The 17,593-nt window shown below is 66.0% G+C and overlaps 1 protein-coding gene across 9 annotated transcripts; it reads left to right on the top strand.

Annotated features, from left to right (window-relative positions):
* Nucleotides 1–550: 550 nt before the first annotated feature.
* Nucleotides 551–17,218, top strand: TNNT3 (troponin T3, fast skeletal type). 9 transcript variants are annotated; one of them, XM_032359287.1, is made up of 17 exons: nt 555–679; nt 3,615–3,647; nt 3,816–3,829; nt 4,291–4,308; nt 5,524–5,541; nt 5,703–5,717; nt 6,658–6,669; nt 6,901–6,915; nt 9,421–9,439; nt 11,945–11,990; nt 12,629–12,745; nt 12,845–12,922; nt 13,155–13,268; nt 13,344–13,453; nt 13,607–13,697; nt 14,716–14,756; nt 16,998–17,218. In XM_032359287.1, the coding sequence occupies exons 2-17, from the start codon at nt 3,631–3,633 to the stop codon at nt 17,050–17,052; spliced, it is 780 nt and encodes a 259-aa protein (XP_032215178.1). In that variant the 5' UTR covers nt 555–679; nt 3,615–3,630; the 3' UTR covers nt 17,053–17,218. The 9 variants fall into 9 exon arrangements, with proteins under 9 accessions (XP_032215185.1, XP_032215180.1, XP_032215183.1 ...); XM_032359286.1 differs by lacking the exon at nt 14,716–14,756 and adding an exon at nt 15,324–15,364 and having other exon boundaries at nt 558–679; XM_032359294.1 differs by lacking the exon at nt 4,291–4,308 and having other exon boundaries at nt 551–679.
* The last annotated feature ends 375 nt before the right edge of the window (nt 17,219–17,593 follow it).

Raw genomic sequence — 17,593 nt, 5'->3', positions numbered from 1 at the left:
AGGTATGGCCCTGGCCTTGGGGGAGGACCAGCCCCTGGGGTGACGAGGACCCTCAGTGCTCGAGCTCCTGCCTGGACCGTAACTTCTCGAGCCCGTCTGTCCCGCACACCCCAGGTCTGGGCACTAAGCGGGGCTCAGACCTGACAGACGCCTGGCTGAGGACTCGCAGAGCCCTCCACTCCACAGGAGACCCGGGCCCTCGGGCCACGTGCTCTGACGGAGGAGCAGGTGGGCTGCGGCGAGGGACACATGCCCCAGACGCCGTAGAGGGCGGGCGGCTGGGCTGGGGGCGTCAGAGCCCCAGGCTAGGGCTGGTTGAGAGCCTTGGGCCACCCAGTCCGTCCTGTCAGCCCTCCTCAGCCCGTCAGGAATGTGCCCGCTGTCAGGGGGTTGGGGGGGTAAAAATAGAAGCTGACACTTCCTTCTCCTTCTCCACATGCGTCTGCCCATCCGTGCCTCCTTGGGCCTCCTCCTCTGCTGTTCCTATACTTGGTAAGGGGCCTGCATGGGCACAGCCCCTTCCCGCCTGCCCCACGCGCCCGGCCACCCAGTCCCCGGCCAATGGGCTTCTGGGCAAGATCAAATGTCACTATAACATGAGGTGGTGAGCCGGGCGGGCAGTGTCTGAGCCGTCCTGTCCACAGGGAGCTCCAGCCCTTCCCTCCAGACTCAGCCACAGGTTGGTATGGCGCAGGGCTGGGCAGGACTGGCCGGCCACTCGAGGCGCGTCCAGGGTTCTGGGGTGCGGAGGGGCCAGGACGCCGTGATTCCACGTCTCCGCTCTGAGCACGGCAGCTTGGAGAACCCGCAAAGCCACCCAGGGTCCCGAGGGTACTGGCGCGGAGGGTGTTGCTCTGGGATGCGAACACAGGCGAGCTGTCCCAAACCGCAGCCTGGCAGCCGGGGAGGCCCGAGGAGGCGGAGGCGGCCTCCCTGGAGGGAAGGGCACAGAGAAGTGGGGGTCGAGGCAAAGAGCCCCGGAAGGCCACTGCCCACAGCTCCGAGGGCCGCCCAGTGCCGGGTCCTGGCTCACCCCCGGGGCCATCTGGGCCTCTCCACGGGGCTCCAGTAAGCGCAGGGGCCCAGGCCAGCTTCTCTCAGACGCTGGGGGCTCTTGGCCTCAAGCGGTCATTGCCTCCAATGCCGCCACGTGTAGAGACCAACGCGAGGGGTCTGCTGGAATTCACCCCAGGAGCGGTTGCATGGAGAGAGGTGGCTGGTGGGGGCTTCAGGAACAGCTCCTAGAGGCCAAGGACAGGAGCAAACAGGGCCAGGCCAGGGTGGACTGGGGACCTGGGATCTATCCCACTGCCCTGGACGCGTCCCACCGCTGCCCATGGGGGAGCAGCACGTGCGCCCAGAGGCCCCGCCCAGGCTTCTCGCCCTCCGCACGGCCTCGCCCGTCCTGCCCTCCCAGCACCCTCACCGGCCAGCTCCTTCTGCACACCCTCAGCCCTCGTTGGGGGGGAAACCCGGGAAAGGTTCCCTGCAGGATAGGATGGGGGCCGAGGCTGTACGGGGTGACGCAGCCGGGCGGGGACTCCCTCCTCCCCCCCCCCAATCTGGTCACCTGGGAAGGAGGTGTGTGTCTCCAAGGAGGTCTGACCTCAGCGGCTATATTCCCTCTACCCCACCCCCCAACGCCAAGGGCAGAGCATGAAACGGACATCTGACTTCCTGCCCAACTGTCGAAACGCTGTCCCCTGCCCCCCAGCACGCCCCACCCCAGCCCCTCCCAACAGATGGCGAGCTTGGGGGACAGAGCCACTCTGCAGTGTGGCCTCCAGGGCTCCACTGCAGGATCCCAGAGAAGCCGCAGCCTCTGCGGGGTCAGTGGGGCTTTGCTGCCCTGACTCACAAGGGGCTTCCAGGCACCCCACCCGGGGATACCGGGGTCTTCCTGCGGCCCCCCCGGGCTCCAGTCCAGAAAGCAGGAGAGCAAGGTGCCGGAGCTCAGGCAGGCCTGGGACACCGGCGGGGGCCAGTGGGAGCGAGCCAGGTAGAGACCTGAGCCAGCGGCTGCCCTCAGCCCCCCTCCCTGCATCTTGGGTTTCTGGTCAGAGGCGTCTTGGCTAATTCGGGTGCCTATTTCTGGACACCTCAGCTGCCACAGGCTTCTTAAAAATAACCCACCCCGGGCTCGGGCCACCCCACCCCCTCCTGAGGCTGCTGACAGGTGTAGGGCCCGGCCAGGGTCAGGGGGGCCAGCAGGACAAGGCCCTGGGCTGTCACGGACCCTCCCACTCCGGAGAGTGGCCCCAGGGGAGTGGTGGGGGGTGAGGGCGGGGCCCACCAGGAGGCTGAGACCCCCAGCTGTACGCAGCGGGGAGGCTGTAACTTGAGGGGGCAGCAGAGTCCTGTTTCGGGAAAGAGCCGTGTCTCAGGCTGGGGTGTGGGGAGCAGAGATCTGGGGGTTGATGTCGCACGGAGCTTCAATGGCTCTGGAAAAACTAACATTCTGGACGGAGGCTTCAGACAGCCGTTCCCACCTTAGCGGTGTGACGGACACGCATGTTTAAATGATGAGCTTGTGGTTTCCTTGTCCGGAGCTCCTGGGGGGCTGGGGGCCCAACGGTCGCGTTCCACTGGAGCTGCTCTAGGCCGGCGTGAACTCTGTGTCTGGAGCCCTGGGCCAGCTGCTCCGAGCGCTCCCAGGCTCCGGGCCGCCCCAGCCGGGTGCGCAGGCCAGCTCACGGAACCGGGGTCCCTGAGCGCCCAGACGCACCTGCGCACGTGCGGCCTGGCCCAGGCACGGAGCTTCCCTGCAGACGTTGACAGATTCAAGAGCATCCACGGGGCCTGGGAAAGCAGGCGGGGGGAGGCGGCGGCCAGACGGGGCTGTCCACGCTGTTCTTTTGCTCAGGACCCTGGGCTAGGGAATGCACAGAGAAACAGCCCAGACCCAGGGCCCGTGAGCTTGGGGCCCCGTCTGCTCTGGGCGGGGCTGGGGGGGGTGGGGACAAGGAGAACGGATTGTGCACCTTGTGATTTGGGGAGGGAGGGCAGCACAGGGGCCGTGGGGGACTCCCAGGGCATCCATGTAGAGAACACGGGGTCCCTGCAAGAAACCGTCAGTTGGGGAAGGGAGCTCTGGGTTCACACCAGGAGGGCTGTCAGGGCGCTGGTGAGGCCCAAAGACCCAGGAAGCTTCAGCATGTCTACAGGAACAGGGGGGTCCCAGTAAACCCCTCAACCACCTCGGCGAAAGGCAGAGGCTGTCAAGAAATGGGCTCCAAGCCCCACCAGCACAACTTCCCTACTGTCCAAAACAGTCTGGACCAGCACCGGGCATCCTGGATGACCCCCTCGGGGAACGCTGTAGAGAGGATGTGTGCCCTGGGTGGGGGTGGACGCCACGACCTCCCAACATCCCGTCCAGCCCCGGGATTCCCAGCTCCAGGCTGGAGCCAGGGCCGGAAGGGCGTGGGGGGTGATCAGAGTTCGCCGAGGAGGACGGGGCGGGGGGGTTCTGCAGAGGAGGCCCGCCAAGGCCAGAGTGCTGGCCTCCACCCTGTCCCTGGATGTCCCTCAGACCCCCAGCCCTAGGAGCTCACCCTTTCCAGTACTCCCAGACCGAGGCCATTCTGATTCTGGTCCCGTTCCTTCCCCTGCAGAAACCACCCCGCCACCATGTCTGACGAGGAAGTGTGAGTACCAGCCCTAGTCACCACCCGCCTCGCGTGGGGCCCCTGGACCTGGGCTGCGTGAAGAGGCCAGAGGACCCAGGGCTCCTGGGGGACACTGAGTGGAAGCCCAGTTCACCCATTTTCTCTCTCTCTCTCTCTCTCCTCTCCCCAACCCTCGGCCCCCGACAGTGAACAGGTCGAGGGTAAGTGTCCATTGATTTTCCCCTACATCCACACGCAGTGGACAAGTCACACATGAGACAGGCCCATCTGACCGTTGACAGCAGGGCCCTCCTCCGGAACGCCTGGCGGGAAGCCCTGGTGGGAAGCCCGAGCTTTGCTGTGTTCTGCAGAGGGCACCACTGCACACGGGCCCCCCACTCCTGCTCCCGCACCCGGGGCCCTCTCCCTCCCAGGACACATCCCAAGATGTGGTTCTCTCTGTACGCCCAGCCTGCCCTACAGACCCGTCCGGAGCAGCCTTTGGCCCGGGCCCCCGCCACCCTCTCCCAGGGGAATCTGGCCCCCCAGCCCCCGCCCCGGCAGGAATCCCAGGGTGTCCAGGGCCCAAGGCCCCCTATACCCCATCCTCGGCGGTTTGGGAGTGGGGCGGCTGGTTCCCAGGGCGGCCCGCTAACACGGCTCCTGTGTCCTATCATTGCAGAGCAGTGCGAGGAGGAAGGTAAAGCCCCTGCCCCACGCCCCTGCCCCACGCCCCACCCCAGGCCGCCCCCTGCCCCGGCCCCCAGCCTCAGCCCCACTGCGCTCTCCACTCCCGCGGCCCATCCCCCTTGTCACGCAGGGCCGCTTGCTACCGCACTCGTCTCCCACGTCAGCATCCGCGAACAGACACACACTCGTCACTAATCCCCCTCCCGGCAGCACCGCGTGGACGGAGCTGACGTTGCGTCACGACTCTCCCTCGTTAACCCCGAGGGCCGGGCTGTGTGGACCCCGCTTGGGTCTCTCTCTGCCTCTGTCCCTGTCTCTCTCCATCTCTAAGTTCCCGTGTCTCCCAGCATCCCCGCCTTGGGGCCCCGACCTCCAGGCTCACCGGGAGACCCCTCCCTCGCACAGCCCGTCTTTGGGGGTGGGGAGCTCCCAGTCGTGCCCGGGCAGGTGTGGGGTGCAGGGGAGCCGCCGCACCTGGGAACCGCGCAGAGAGGCGGTTCTCAAGCCGGGTGGGAGGCCCTGGAAAGCCCTGGCATGCGCTCAGACCGGGGGAAGCGTCCGCGCAGCTCCACCGGGCAGGCTCAGCTATAAGTCGTGCTGGGTGCTATGTTTTGAAAATATTTTGAAAACACTTGGCTACCCTAACAACGTGAGCAAAGCATTTCTTTTTCTGTGCTGAAAAGGTAGAAAGACTCATTTCTGAGCGGGCCACGTGGTCCTGGGGAGCCGCCCCTTCCCCGAGGGAAGGCCACGTGGTGGGCAGGAAGGGTCCCCTGCACCCCCGCTTTCCTCAAAGACCCTCAGTGTCCACGTCAGCTCGGGTACGCACAGAGACCACGTCGCCCGCCCAGGCCTTCCCCGGGCGCTTCTTACCACAGTGGGTCTCGTGCCCTGTCCTCACCCCCATCCCCCGCAGAGCAGGACTTGGGCTACACCGAAGACACACCACGTTGGGATGGGCAGCCAGGCGGCGGGGTCCCAAGGCCATCTGGGGGGGCCCAGTCCCCAAGGAGGGAGAAAGGAGCCAGAGCCCTGGGGTCCCAGAGGGAGTCACAGGACAGAGGTGGGGTCTCGGGCCAGGTCTCCGCAGCTCACCATCTCCGGCCCGGAGCGCCGGGTGCCCCTCCTCCCAGGGCGGAGACCTCCTTCCCCACCACCCCGCGTGAACCCCTAAATGACTGTCTTGTTTCCTCTCTCCCTCCCGCTCCCGCTGCTCCCACGTCAGAGGAGGCCCAGGAGGAAGGTAAGCAGGGTAAGCGGGTCCGGCCCCCGGCCCCCACAAGTACTCTCAGCGCTCTGCCTCCCCCCAGTGTGTCCCCACCCCCTAAGGACATGCCGTGTGCTCTTGGCCTAACCTCTCCTCTCTCCCCCCGCCGCCTGTGCACCCGGCCTCCTCCACCGCAGAAGTCCATGAGGAAGGTACGGGTACCTAGGACTTCTGGTCCCCATGTGGGGCCCAGGGCCTGGCTGGAGCCCACGCGGGGTGGGGGCGAGGGCAGGGAGGCAGCGAGGTGCCAGCCAGCAAAGGACTCCCACATGTGGCCCTAACATCACCCACTAACCACGGCCAACGCTTGACCAAGGGGGGGGGGGGTCCCCCAGGGCCAGGCACCCCCTGACTCAGACTGGGCTGCAGACGGGGCTCATGCCCCCAGCACAGGGACACTGGGTCGGTGGCGGGACTGCTGGACCCAAGCTCAGGGTGGGGAACTGAGAGGCCACGGCCGAGTCTGACCCCTGGACCAGGCCAGGGCCCCGGCCAGAGGGCGGGTGAGCACAGGGTGACAGAGGTCCAGCCCATCAGCCCCCAGCAGGGACACTGCGACCATCTCCTCCTATCCAGCTCCGTGGGCCCCTCCTCGGGCCCTGGGGTGATGGTGGGTGGGTCGGGGCACCTGTGCTCGGATCAGTGGGCAGGGCAGCCGAGTCCGGCGCCCATGTCTGTGTGCCCCCTGAGGCTAGGACCGGAAGGACAGTGGAGGCAGGAAGTGCAGCGCCCTCTGGGGCTGCTTCCCTGGGCTGTGGGCCCTGCCCGGCCAGCTCCCGTGTCCCCTCATCAGGCTGTGGCCAGAGCCCATGAGCCCCTGCTGATACCTCCTGGGGGTGAGGGACAGGCGAGACCCCAGTGTCCCCCACAGAGCCACCCTTGAGCCCTGGTTCCCCGTCAGGTCAGCGAGGCGGGGACAGGATCTGGGGACGGCCGTGCCCGCCAACACTGACCATGTCTCACCGGCTTCCCGCACGCCCCCTATCCCTTGTCCTCGGCCACTGACCCTCCCGAATGGCGACCGGTGCTCCCCTAACCTCGGATCCTCCGTCCTTTGACCTCTTGCTCTGCCACCCTCCCTCCCCCGTGAAGTCCACGAACCAGGTACGTGCCGTGACTTCAGTCCCGTGTGGGCGCCCGTGCACACGAGTGACACGTGTGGGGGTGAGCAGGGGTCTGGGCCACGCAGGGACAAGAGGGGCCGTGGGACTGACGTCCGGCGTGGCTCCGCTCGGGCTCCGCGCCTCCGCCCACTCCCACCGCCCCTGCCCTCAGCCTCCGCCCGGGCTCACCGCTGATTCTCTCTCTCTCCCGCCCCACGGTGCCGTTCCGCAGAGGAGGTCCAAGAAGGTACGTCCCACCCCTGCGGACATCCCCTCATGTCTCCCCCTGCCTCGCTCCCTGGCTGACTCCTGCCACCTTCCCATGGGCTGGGGATGCCGTGGGAAAGGTTGGGTCTGGGTGCCCTCGGGGGTGCGGGGGGAGGCCCTTCCGGGGCCGCCAGCAGGAAGGTGGGGGCGGCCGGCCCTGAGCAGGAGCGCAGAGCCCTGGGAGGTGCCGGCCTGGGGAGGAGAGTGCTGAGGTCCACCAGGGGCTTCTGGACCACACAGGGTCGGGTGAAGAGCAGCAGCCGAGACACAGGGAAGGCGCCTCCACCCTGCCCCGATGGCATGTCAGAGAGGGCGTCAGGAGGGGGCAGGGGGGAGGCCAAGCGGGGTGAAGGGGAAAGTCGGGCTGGGCCCGAGGCAGGACTGGAACAGCCAGGGGCCTCGCGTGCAAAGGAGCGATCAGGCCCCGCATCCCACCCACCGTCTGGGCCACAGCCGGTCTCATCCTGGCGTGAGGAGGCCCCTGGGTGGGCCGTGCCAAGGCGGAGGCAGGGGACACACGGGTTCGAGTCAGGGGCCTTCCGCTCGGCGGGGCTGTGGGGCCTCGGGGCTGGGCCTGAACCGCAAGCACAGCCCTGCGAGCGTCTTCCCTTCCCGGGGCCCAGAGAGGCCGCCCGCAGGAAGGGACGTGCCGGCCCTGGCGTGGGGTGCTGCATGCTCGCCGTGCAGGGAGAGGCGTCTAGGACGCTGCGGGCCTGTAGGGGCACACGGTCAGCGGGGTCCCCAGAGCCCACCCTGACGCTGAGAGTCAGACAGGCAGATGGGGCGCGGGGGGACGCCAGCCTGCCCCCGACTAGACACCCCTGCAGGAGCGCTGGCGCGGGCCCCTCCCCCACCAGCTCTCGGCCTCCTCTCACGCGCCCCCTGCACACGGGGCGGCTCCAGCCGGGCCCCCGGAGAAGGCAAGCACACCTCAGTGGCACCCCTCTTCCCCACCAAGCCCTTCCTTCTGCCCCTCCGTGAGGTTTCTGCCCCCAAAGCACCCCCTTTTCTTGCTCGGTTCCCTCACGCCCACAGCCCCCCTAGGTGTGGGGAAAGGGTGCCATCAAGCCCACTTGTAAGAAGCCAAGGTGCTGTCTATGGGCATGTGGCAGGCTCCCGAGCACCCAGGGGGACCCGAGCCCAGCGGGAGACCAGGGGACGCACCCCGTGCACTCGCAGCCAGCCCCCCATCCCCTGCCTGGACGGCTGCGGGCAGAGGAGAAAGTGCAGGAGACCCAACCCGTGTTCCCGGCTGGGCTTCCTTGGGCTTGGAGAGCCGGAGGGCCCAGAGCAGAGACCAAGGGGCAAGGGCAAGACCCTGCCGGGCTGTGCCAACCTCAGGCTGTGACCCGGCCAGCCAGACACGCCCCGAGAGAAAGCATCCCCACGTGAGGGCAGCTAGGCGGGGGCAGAGGCTCATCTCAGGCCTGGAGGCCTGGGTGCACAGACACACAGCAGGCCCCAGGAGGTGGCCACGGGCAAGCTGGGAGGGCGCATCCTAGGTCAGGAAGAGAAGGCTCTTCGTCTCCGGGGAGATCCAGAGCCCCTTCACCTTCGAGCCGATCTAGCCTGGGCCGCAGGGACCACTCCCCCAGCTCCACGGCTCCAGTGTTAGGGAGGGTCTCAGCTTTCCCGGCGGGGCTCCACCAGGCCCCCGTGGAAACCCTCGAAGCAGCCAGCTCCTCTGCCCACTCCCCACACAGCCGACCACTGATGGGGTCCAGGCCAGTGCACACCAAGGGACGAGGGGCCTGGGGCCTGTCCCCACAGTTCCCCCAAACCCCCTCCAGTGCCCCGAGCCTGCTGGCTTCTCTCCTGTGTATGCCCTTGTGCCCACCGCCACTGTGGAGGAGCAGAGGGAGGATTGGGAAGGTCCGGGCCACGGGTCCACTGGCCACAGCCCTTCCGGACTGTGTCTGGATGGCCACGGGCTCTCGGTACCGCCACCGCCCGCCTGTCTGCGTTCCTCTTCTGCTCTTCTCCCGGGGTCAGGCCTGACCGTCCCGCCATGGAGCTCCACGGGCCAGGCCTTGCACACACCCACTCAGAAGCGGGGTGCTCAGTGGGGATCGGCCCGCAGGCTTGGACAGGCCAGGGGCCTGGAAAGGGGCTGCATCCTGCCCTTGCACTGGGTCCCCGTGTCTGCCACCTCCCATCAGACCACCTCCCTTCCTTCTGCCCTGCTGGTCCCTGAGGGCCCCGGCCTCTGGCTGGCAGTCCCTCCTTCCTCTGCATTCCCTTCCTGGGCCACATTCTGGGCCACGCACCCGGAGCTCTCCGCCTGGGACCCCACAGGCACCTTCTCTTGTCGCTGGCAGGACAGGAGCTTGGGCAGTAGGTTCCGCTGGAGAGGGAGAAGCGGGCGGGCGCCAGGCAGGAAGCCCAGCCCCCAGGCGAGGGTGCCCCCAGGGGTCTATGGGCGGGAGTGGGCCACCCCACTTACCACGCTTCTCTTCCCTTTCCCCATGCCCGCTGTGGTGGCCAGAGGAGAAGCCGAGACCCAGGTGAGTGAGGGCCCAGGCAGGGCCGGATGCCAGGTGTGGGAGATGGGTGGTGTGGGAGGCCTGGAGGTCAGGACCAAGGTCACCTGGGGTCCCACGGAAGACAGCGCATTTGGGTACCATGGAGAATGCACCCCGAACCCCTGAGGGAAGGTGGCCGTGCCTGTGCTCCTTGATGTGCTGTTTAAAGCTCTAGACATCTGACGAAGGGCCCTGATGAAAGTGGGATTATTTGGGGCGGCTAGTGCCTTCCCCCACACGTGGGGAGCAGAGTTCACGGGGGCAGTTCTTCCCCAGCAAGGAGCAAAGATGAACTCTGGGGGCCCGGCAGGCAAGGAAGACTCCCTGCGGGAGGAGGCGGGGGCCCAGGGAGGACGGGGGAGGGCAGGGAGCTGGGGGAGACGGGGTAGAGAGAACGGGGTTCCCTTGCCCCCTGCGGCTGCCGGCCTGCCACAGGGTGCCCCCAAGTCCTAGCTGAGAGGCAGCCACGAGAGGCAGCAGGAGGGAGGGTCTCGCTCCCGTGGCCCCTTCAGAGCAGAACCACGGCGGACCTGCCATCTTTCACGGCCCCGGGGCCTCCGGGCGCCTTCCTCCTCATCTGGGGGGCGCCTTTCCCTCATTTTACCCACTTGCAAAGATTTCAGGGATTTTGTTTTTTAACCCGTCAACTCTGACGTCTCGTGCTGGGCGAGCACTTGGGGGGCACACGGTGTGTGATTCACGCCCTCACCCCGCAGAGTGTCCTGCCTGCACTCTGCACGGCCCGGCCAGACCTGGGGTGCCCTCGGGGGTCCGTGGGCCCCGCGGCAAGCCCAGGGTTCGGCCAGCACACTCCCGTCCCCTGCACTTTATTTTTCAGCAATGTTGAATAACGCTGCTGGGTCCCAGATATTTTTTAGTTTTAAAAAAATGTTTGTGTTTTCATTATGAAAATAAAACACCTCATTAAAGAAAATTTGGAAAATACGTAAAAGTCCAATGAAGAAAAAAAAAAATCGTCTATAACTCTCCCAGCCCGCCAGCCAGACTGCGGGAAGGCCCGGGGAGGAATTTTACGCGCTCTTTCCGTGCGTCGGGCTCGGAAAAAAAGATTTAAACTCTGAGCTGTTTTTCAAACATCGCACTGTCTATACAACCTTCCATTCTGCTTTTTTAAAATTTAGCACTATTCATAAGTATTTTTCCGTGTTTTTACATAGTCTTCTTAAATATTTTGAATGGCCACATAATATTCCATGAATTGGACAAACCATAATTTTTCTAACCGTCCGTCTTCTGCAGGACATTAAAGCTTCCCCCAATATTTTACTATCATAAATAACGCCGGGTGGAAAGCATTTTCCGTCTTTCGGGTTATTTCCCTAGGCCGCGTTCCCAGAACTGGAATTACTGGGTCAAAGAGTGTGAGCGTTCTTCAGGCTCCTGGCCCTCGCTGCCAAATTGCTCTCCAGGGGCCGTGCCAGGGCGGGCTCCGCCACGGACGTGAGCGGGTCTGCGCCCCGCGCCGCCGCCGCCCGGCCGGGGACACTGATGGATGAGGGGGGCCTCTCAGGGCCGCTCTGTTCGCGCGCCTCCAAGGGCTGCGGGAGCGCCTCCCGCGCACCCGCTCACTGGCCGCCTTTCTTCCCGAGACTTGGCGGCGCGCGCCTCCTGCCCATTTATCTCGCGGCACAGACATGTCCCCGTGTTTTCAGCCATCGGCCTGCACAAGGGTATAAGTCTTCTCTGTGCTTGCTGAAAATATTTTTCTAGTCTGGGTTGGGGTTTTTTTTTCCTCTCTCAATTTTTGCTTTTTTTTTTTTTTCACATACATAAGTTTTTCATTTGCGTGGAGTCGTCTGGCTATCTTTCCCCTAGCGGGACCTTCTGGGGCTTCTGAGCTTAGGAAAGCCTCTCCTGTTCCAGCATTTGGGTCCATATTCAGTTCCACGTCCTTCTGTGGCTTGTTTTGAAAAACCGTGTTGTTGTTTTAACTCTTTGCTCCATCTGGAATGTACGGGGGCCGAGCCCGGGGCTGATAGCCGGTTACAGCCGGCCGGGTCCCAGGGTCTCATTTCTTCCCCAAACTGCCTTCTGCCCTGCCCCACTCCTTCAGGTCCCCAGAAGGAAAGATTCAAGAGGGGTCAGAGACCCGGGAAGGGTCAAGACAGCCGTTCCCGACCACAGAGTCCAACACCCCTCGGGGGCCTGCAGTGACCAGGCTGCCGCTGGCCTGACCTGGCTGTGCTTCTTTGTTTGAGAAAGAAAGCGAGACTGCCCTTCCTGCACAGGCCGGGGGTGAAACGGCCCACTCGATGTCCAGATGCTGGCTAAACGGCGGGACGTGAAGAGACTGAAACGTCCTCAAAGGGGTCGGGCCACTCTGGGGACCGTGGGTTATACATCCGAGCAGAATAAAGGTCAGGCAGTGGGTCCTCAGCTGGGGGCCCCAGGAGAAGGGCAGGACGACCAGCTCCCTGGTAGCGTCTCCACCTGCCCCCCGCCCCATGAGTCTCTCTCTTCTTCCAGACTCACTGCTCCTAAGATCCCGGAAGGGGAGAAAGTAGACTTTGATGTAAGTTTATGGGACCTGGATCCACACAGCCTCCACCCTTCGAGCCCTAGCCTTCAGCCTCCAGACCCGTGAAGGTCATTTGCTCCCAAGCAGCCAGAGCTAGCCCTTCCTGGTTGCAGACCATTCTGCCTTAATTTATTTCTGGACCAGAGGAAACACCCACAGTGTCAGACACACGTCTTCCCTCCTCTCCCACCCCCTACCCACCCATCATCCACCCATCCGTCCGTCCGTCTGTCCATCTGTCCGTCCATCCACCCATCCGTCACCCAACAAACTACCTCATCCACCAGTTTCCTTCTGTCTGGCCCGTGCAGAGCATCTCGGGATGACAACAGAGCCAAGTCAGAGCCCGTCTTTCCAGGGGTGCTGATGACCTCAGAGCTCGGCAGGGCCTGGACTCACCCCCCGGGGAGGGTACCATTCCTACCCTGGAGCTAAGGGATCGGGCAGCCTCTGGCCCCCCAGAGCGCAGTGGCCATGGGGATGTGGCGAGGGCCATAGGTCCCTTGTCACCCTCAGCTTTCATGGTGGCCAGAGGAGGGAGGGCGTCCCCGCAGGGCCCAGGAAGGGACCGCCTGCCGCACGGTGGCCCAGGCAGGGGGAGGTGTGAGAGAAGGGGCCCCTTCCTCCCACAGGACATCCAGAAGAAGCGTCAGAACAAGGACCTCATGGAGCTGCAGGCTCTCATCGACAGCCACTTCGAGGCGCGGAAGAAGGAGGAGGAAGAGCTGATCGCCCTCAAGGAGAGAATTGTGAGTCCTGGGGAGGGGGCGGGGGGGTCGGCAGGCGGAAGCGGGGCCGCCGGGACACCAGGCCCGCAGGGCCGGGCCCACCTGCTCCTCTGGCCGTAGGAGAAGCGCCGCGCGGAGCGAGCCGAGCAGCAGAGGATCCGCGCCGAGAAGGAGCGGGAACGCCAGAACCGGCTGGCGGTGAGGCCCGGCCCGCGCCCCTGACCCGACAGGTTCCCTGTCCTCCCGAGCGTCCCCCTGGCGCCGGCCGGGGACCGGGGGGGCCCAGCTAAGTTCCCCACGTCCTGCAGAACCTGCGGACAGTGCCGGTCCCAGGGTGGGTCCTCGACCACGCCTGCCCCGCGGCCGGGGGGGGGGGGGCACCCGAGAGGCCCCGCCCGGCACTGAGGCCCACGGGCCGGGGTCCCCGCAGGAGGAGAAAGCGCGCAGAGAGGAGGAGGATGCCAAGCGGAGGGCGGAGGACGACCTGAAGAAGAAGAAGGCCCTGTCCTCCATGGGCGCCAACTACAGCAGCTACCTGGCCAAGGTGAGCCCCGGCCCGCGGCCGGCCAGCCGTGTGCGGGGCCCCCCCTGAGGCCGGCCCCTCTGCCGTGCCCCGCAGGCCGACCAGAAGAGAGGCAAGAAGCAGACGGCGCGGGAGATGAAGAAGAAGGTGCTGGCTGAGAGGCGCAAGCCGCTCAACATCGACCACCTCAGCGAGGACAAGCTGAGGTAGACCCGGCCCTGGGGTGGGCCGGGGCGGGGCGGGGCGGGGGGTCCCGGAGGCCGCCCTGGTTCTCCACGGCAGCTGGCGGGGGGGGGTGGGCGCGCTGGGCCCTGCTTCCCCTGCCTGCCCGGCCCAGATGCACCTTCGCCCCCTCCCAGGGACAAGGCCAAGGAGCTCTGGGACACCCTCTACCAACTGGAGACCGAAAAGTTTGAGTTTGGGGAGAAGCTGAAGCGCCAGAAGTATGATGTGAGTGCAGACACCTCGCAGCTCGGCCCCCCGCCAGGGCCGCCCCGTGACAAGCCCCCACCGCCTCGACCCTGAGAAGCCAGGGATCGTGCGGGGGCGCCCTCTGAGCCCGCCTCCGTGCCCCCGAGCCGCTGGCCCTGCTCTGAGGGCCGCAGGAGAGAGCAGAGGCCTCGTGGCCTCGCAGTCCAGTTTCTGAATGGCCGGGGGCTTGCAGAAAGCACCCCCGGCTGTGCCAATAGGTTTCTTGGATGCAGCTTCTCTATAAAGTAAGGTCCCAGCCGTGCCCACAAAGACATCGGCTTCCTCAGAGTCCCTGGGGGACCCAGCCTCGGTCCCTGAGCGGTCACTGCCTCGGGCCCCCGTCCAGCAGTTTGGAAAAGGGTCTGGGGCTGGATCATCTCAGGGGTGGCTGCCTAGAGTTTCCTGGGAGGGGCACACAGCTCAGAACGGCAGTCCTGCTCTGATAGCATCCCCTCGGAGGCCCTGCGGGGCCTGGGGAGCAGGAGAGGTCCTGGGAGCCAACATGCTCCGTGTGAACACAGACACCTCCAGCTTCCCCAACACAGGCACAGCCCCTGCCCCTGCCCCTGCCCCTCAGTGCCCTCCCAGGTCCCCGGGGGAAGACTGTTCACACCCGAGGGGCGTCGCCTGTGGCCATCCCTACAGGCCACCAAGATAGAGGGTGCGCAGTGACTGGTGACTCCTGGCCCCTTCTCAGGAGCCATGCCCGAGGGCAGAGGGTCTTCTCCTGTGGTTTGCTCACCTCTACCAGGGGGAGGACGGTCGTGCCAGCCCCGGCACTGCTCTCTCCCCGCGGTCCCCTAGGAGGGCTGGCTGGCAGATGAGGGTCCACAGGGTGGAGTCAGGGACACGTTGCCTCCTGACACATGTGTACGCGACCCATGGGGGGGTTCCCGGGGGGGCCGGAAAGGACCCAGGCCTAGGTCAGCCCAGCACACAGCAAGGCCCCGGAGCCTCAGCCCGCCGCCCAGCCCGTTAACAATCTTGGTCTTTCTAGATCATGAACATGCGGGCCAGAGTGGAGATGCTGGCCAAGTTGTAAGTAGCCAGAGCCCACCCTGGACCGGGCTCGTGGTGTGCACTGCGCAGTGAGCCTCCCGCATGGCAAAGCCGGTTCGTTGCGGATGGTGGCGGCGGGCATGGAGACTACGGGCGCCGGCCTCCTGCTCCCACCTCCTCCCCGGCACCTGCGGCCCTCGCGGGCAGGGAGAGAAGGGCCTGCCCTTCCCTGAGCCTCTCCGCAAGGCTGTGGGGAGGAGGGAGTTGTTGGGCCAGGGAGCCAGGGGGCCACGGGGCTGGTCGCTCACAGCCACCAGCCCCAGGGCCCTGCCAGCCCCGCCCGCACCACGCCTGCCGCAGGTAAGTGGCCGGCTCCAGGGCTGCTGTGTGTCTTGGCCCAGGGCTCCAGCGCGGGCCACCCAAAGTAAGTCAGAGGCAAGCGTCCCCAGGGCCGAGGGCAGGCGTCTCCTGCCCGGAGGAGCCAGGACACAGTAAAGGAGCGAGCGGCCCTGGCGAGGCGGCCGGGCTCCGCTGAAGGAGGCACGCGGGCCACAGCTGGCCTGGCCCGGCCCCGACCCGCCAGGTAAGTCGCCGTGTTGTCCGCAGATCATCAACCTCAGGAGCCGCATCGATCAGGCCCAGAAGCAGTGAGTAGCCCTCAGGGGTTCTGCGCCGGGCACGTGGCCCCGTGGGGCTGGCCGCCGTTGCCTGCCCCTGGGCCCCGCGATCTCGGCCAGTCCCGGGGGCAGCCGGCCCTCCGCAGAGCAGTAACAAGACTAACCAGCGGCTGAGGGAGGCTACGGGTCCGGGCCCCACGCCCCTGCACCGGCAGCCTCCATCTGCCCCCTCCTCACCCCCAGAGCCCAGGAGGAGGCCGACCGTGGGGACGTGGGCAACCCCGGGCCAGCTCCCCCGTGGCTGGCAAAGCCAGATGGGGTTCCCAGATGTCCCCTCACGGTGCCGCCTCAGCGGTGAGCTGGTCTGGACCGTCAGAAGGCTGGGCTCCGTCACGGGTCTCTCTGCAGCCCTGGGGGAGCCTCTGGCTCCTCGGGACGTGAACCCTCTGTCCGTAAGGTCACCCCAGGGTCTGCGGGCTCCGTGACAGCACAGCAGCTGGGAGGGCCCTAGAAAGGCCCGCACCTTGCTTGTCCCCAAGGGCCTGTGCTCCCCGCCTCACCCACTCAGGGATGCTGCCTCCCAGCCTGGTCGCAGGGCCGGTTCCAACCCACACAGGGCAGTGTCCCCAGGACTGCTTGGACTGGGGTTTCCCTCCGTCCTCCCCGGCCCCTGCCCACTTCTTGCTCCCGGAGCTGGACTTCTCCAGCCCGGGGACCGGGTGAAGGTGACCCCCTCCTCCCTGGGCTCTGTTGTGTGCAGTGGACATGGGCCCTGTGAGAGTCCCTCCGGAGTTTGCACATGTGTGCCAGCATGTGTGCGTGCGTGTGCATGTGTGTGTGCATGCGTGGAAGTGTTCTCGGGCTGACCCCTGCAGGACTCGGGCCACGGGCACGGCCGCGGGTGCCAGGGCTTCTCCCAAAGCCAGCCTTGGGAACTGCATGGCCTCCACCAGCCAGAAGTCATTCCATAGGTCGGTTCTGGAGCCCACACACCCTATTCCCCACCCGAGGGACCCTGACCAGGCACCCAGGTGCCTCCTGGCTCGCTGGTGTGCCGAGAGCCTCAGACAGACAGGGCCAGGCTCCGAAGGACGGCCACGCGGCAGGGTGCTGACCCTCCTCCTGCTCCATGGTCCGGCTCTAACAGGGACTGAAGGGCTGGGGCAGAGGCCTCCAGGCCCCGAGTCTGCCAGGCCCTGCCTGGTGGCCAGGAGTCAGGGCCCTGGGCCGCTGACTGTCCAGAGCCTCTCCTGCCCCAGGAGGCTGTGACCTGGGTTGCTTTCTCCAGGCCACAGTCACTGGGGTGATGAGAGCCACCTGTAGAGTCAGCTTCCCTGGCAGGCCTGGGGTCCACCTGAGGTGGGGCCCCGGGAGCCCAAGCTCCTGGCAGGGGTTGGAGGGTGTCCTCTGCTCTCTGGTCCCTCCCCTAACCACACTAACTGTCCCAGCACAAGGCACCCCGGCCCAGCCGGACCAGGTACAGGTGAGTGACTGGAGCTTGGAGTGTGTGCCTGTGACTTCGAAGCCAGACTGGACGCTTTGCCCCGGTAGTGGCCTGAGTGGGCTGAGCTGTCAGGACTGGGGGTGTGTGGGGGGCCAAGGAGGGGCTGGGCTGGGGGCCCAGACACGCAGCCGCTGACGATCCACTTGCTTCCATTCGCAGTAGCAAGAAGGCCGGAGCCCCGGCCAAGGGCAAAGTCGGCGGGCGCTGGAAGTGAAACAGCCAGAGAAGGTCCCAGAGGCAGCGACCCTTGGCCCGCGCAGCCCGTGGGGCAGTGTCTGGCCCCCACGCCTGGGGGCAGAGGCCCCCCCGCCAAACGTCTCTGTCCTGGCTTCCCCCATGTCCTGGGGTCTGTGAATAAAGCTGACGGACTCCCTTCCCAAGTGTGTGCTGGCTCTCAGACACGGGGCTCTGGGGGGCACGGACTGGAGCGGGTGGGCTAGGGAAGACAGAAGTGCAGGTCGGGGGCCCAAGGGACACTGGGGGCTCCCGTTAGGGGTCAGGGCACATGGCTCCAGGGGACTGGGACGCCCTGCCCGGCTCTGCCAGCGGCTTCCACATCTGCCCGCCCCCCGACCCACAAGGCCCTCTGACCCTCAGATCTGCACCTCAGCCAAGGTCTCTGCCCCCCCGCCCACCGCCCGAGAGTGGTCCCTCAGTGCCTGAGTGCACTCTGCAGCCAGTTTGGGGCAGAAGAGCTTTGCCTTTGGAGCGGTCTGGGGGGAGGGGAGTGGGAACACACTAGGAGCGCTTACAGG

This window comes from Mustela erminea, chromosome 9 (assembly GCF_009829155.1).
Source record: "Mustela erminea isolate mMusErm1 chromosome 9, mMusErm1.Pri, whole genome shotgun sequence".
Classification (NCBI taxonomy): domain Eukaryota; kingdom Metazoa; phylum Chordata; class Mammalia; order Carnivora; family Mustelidae; genus Mustela; species Mustela erminea.
The sequence above is the reverse complement of the archived record's forward strand: the minus strand, read 5'-3'. Positions and strand labels throughout refer to the sequence as shown.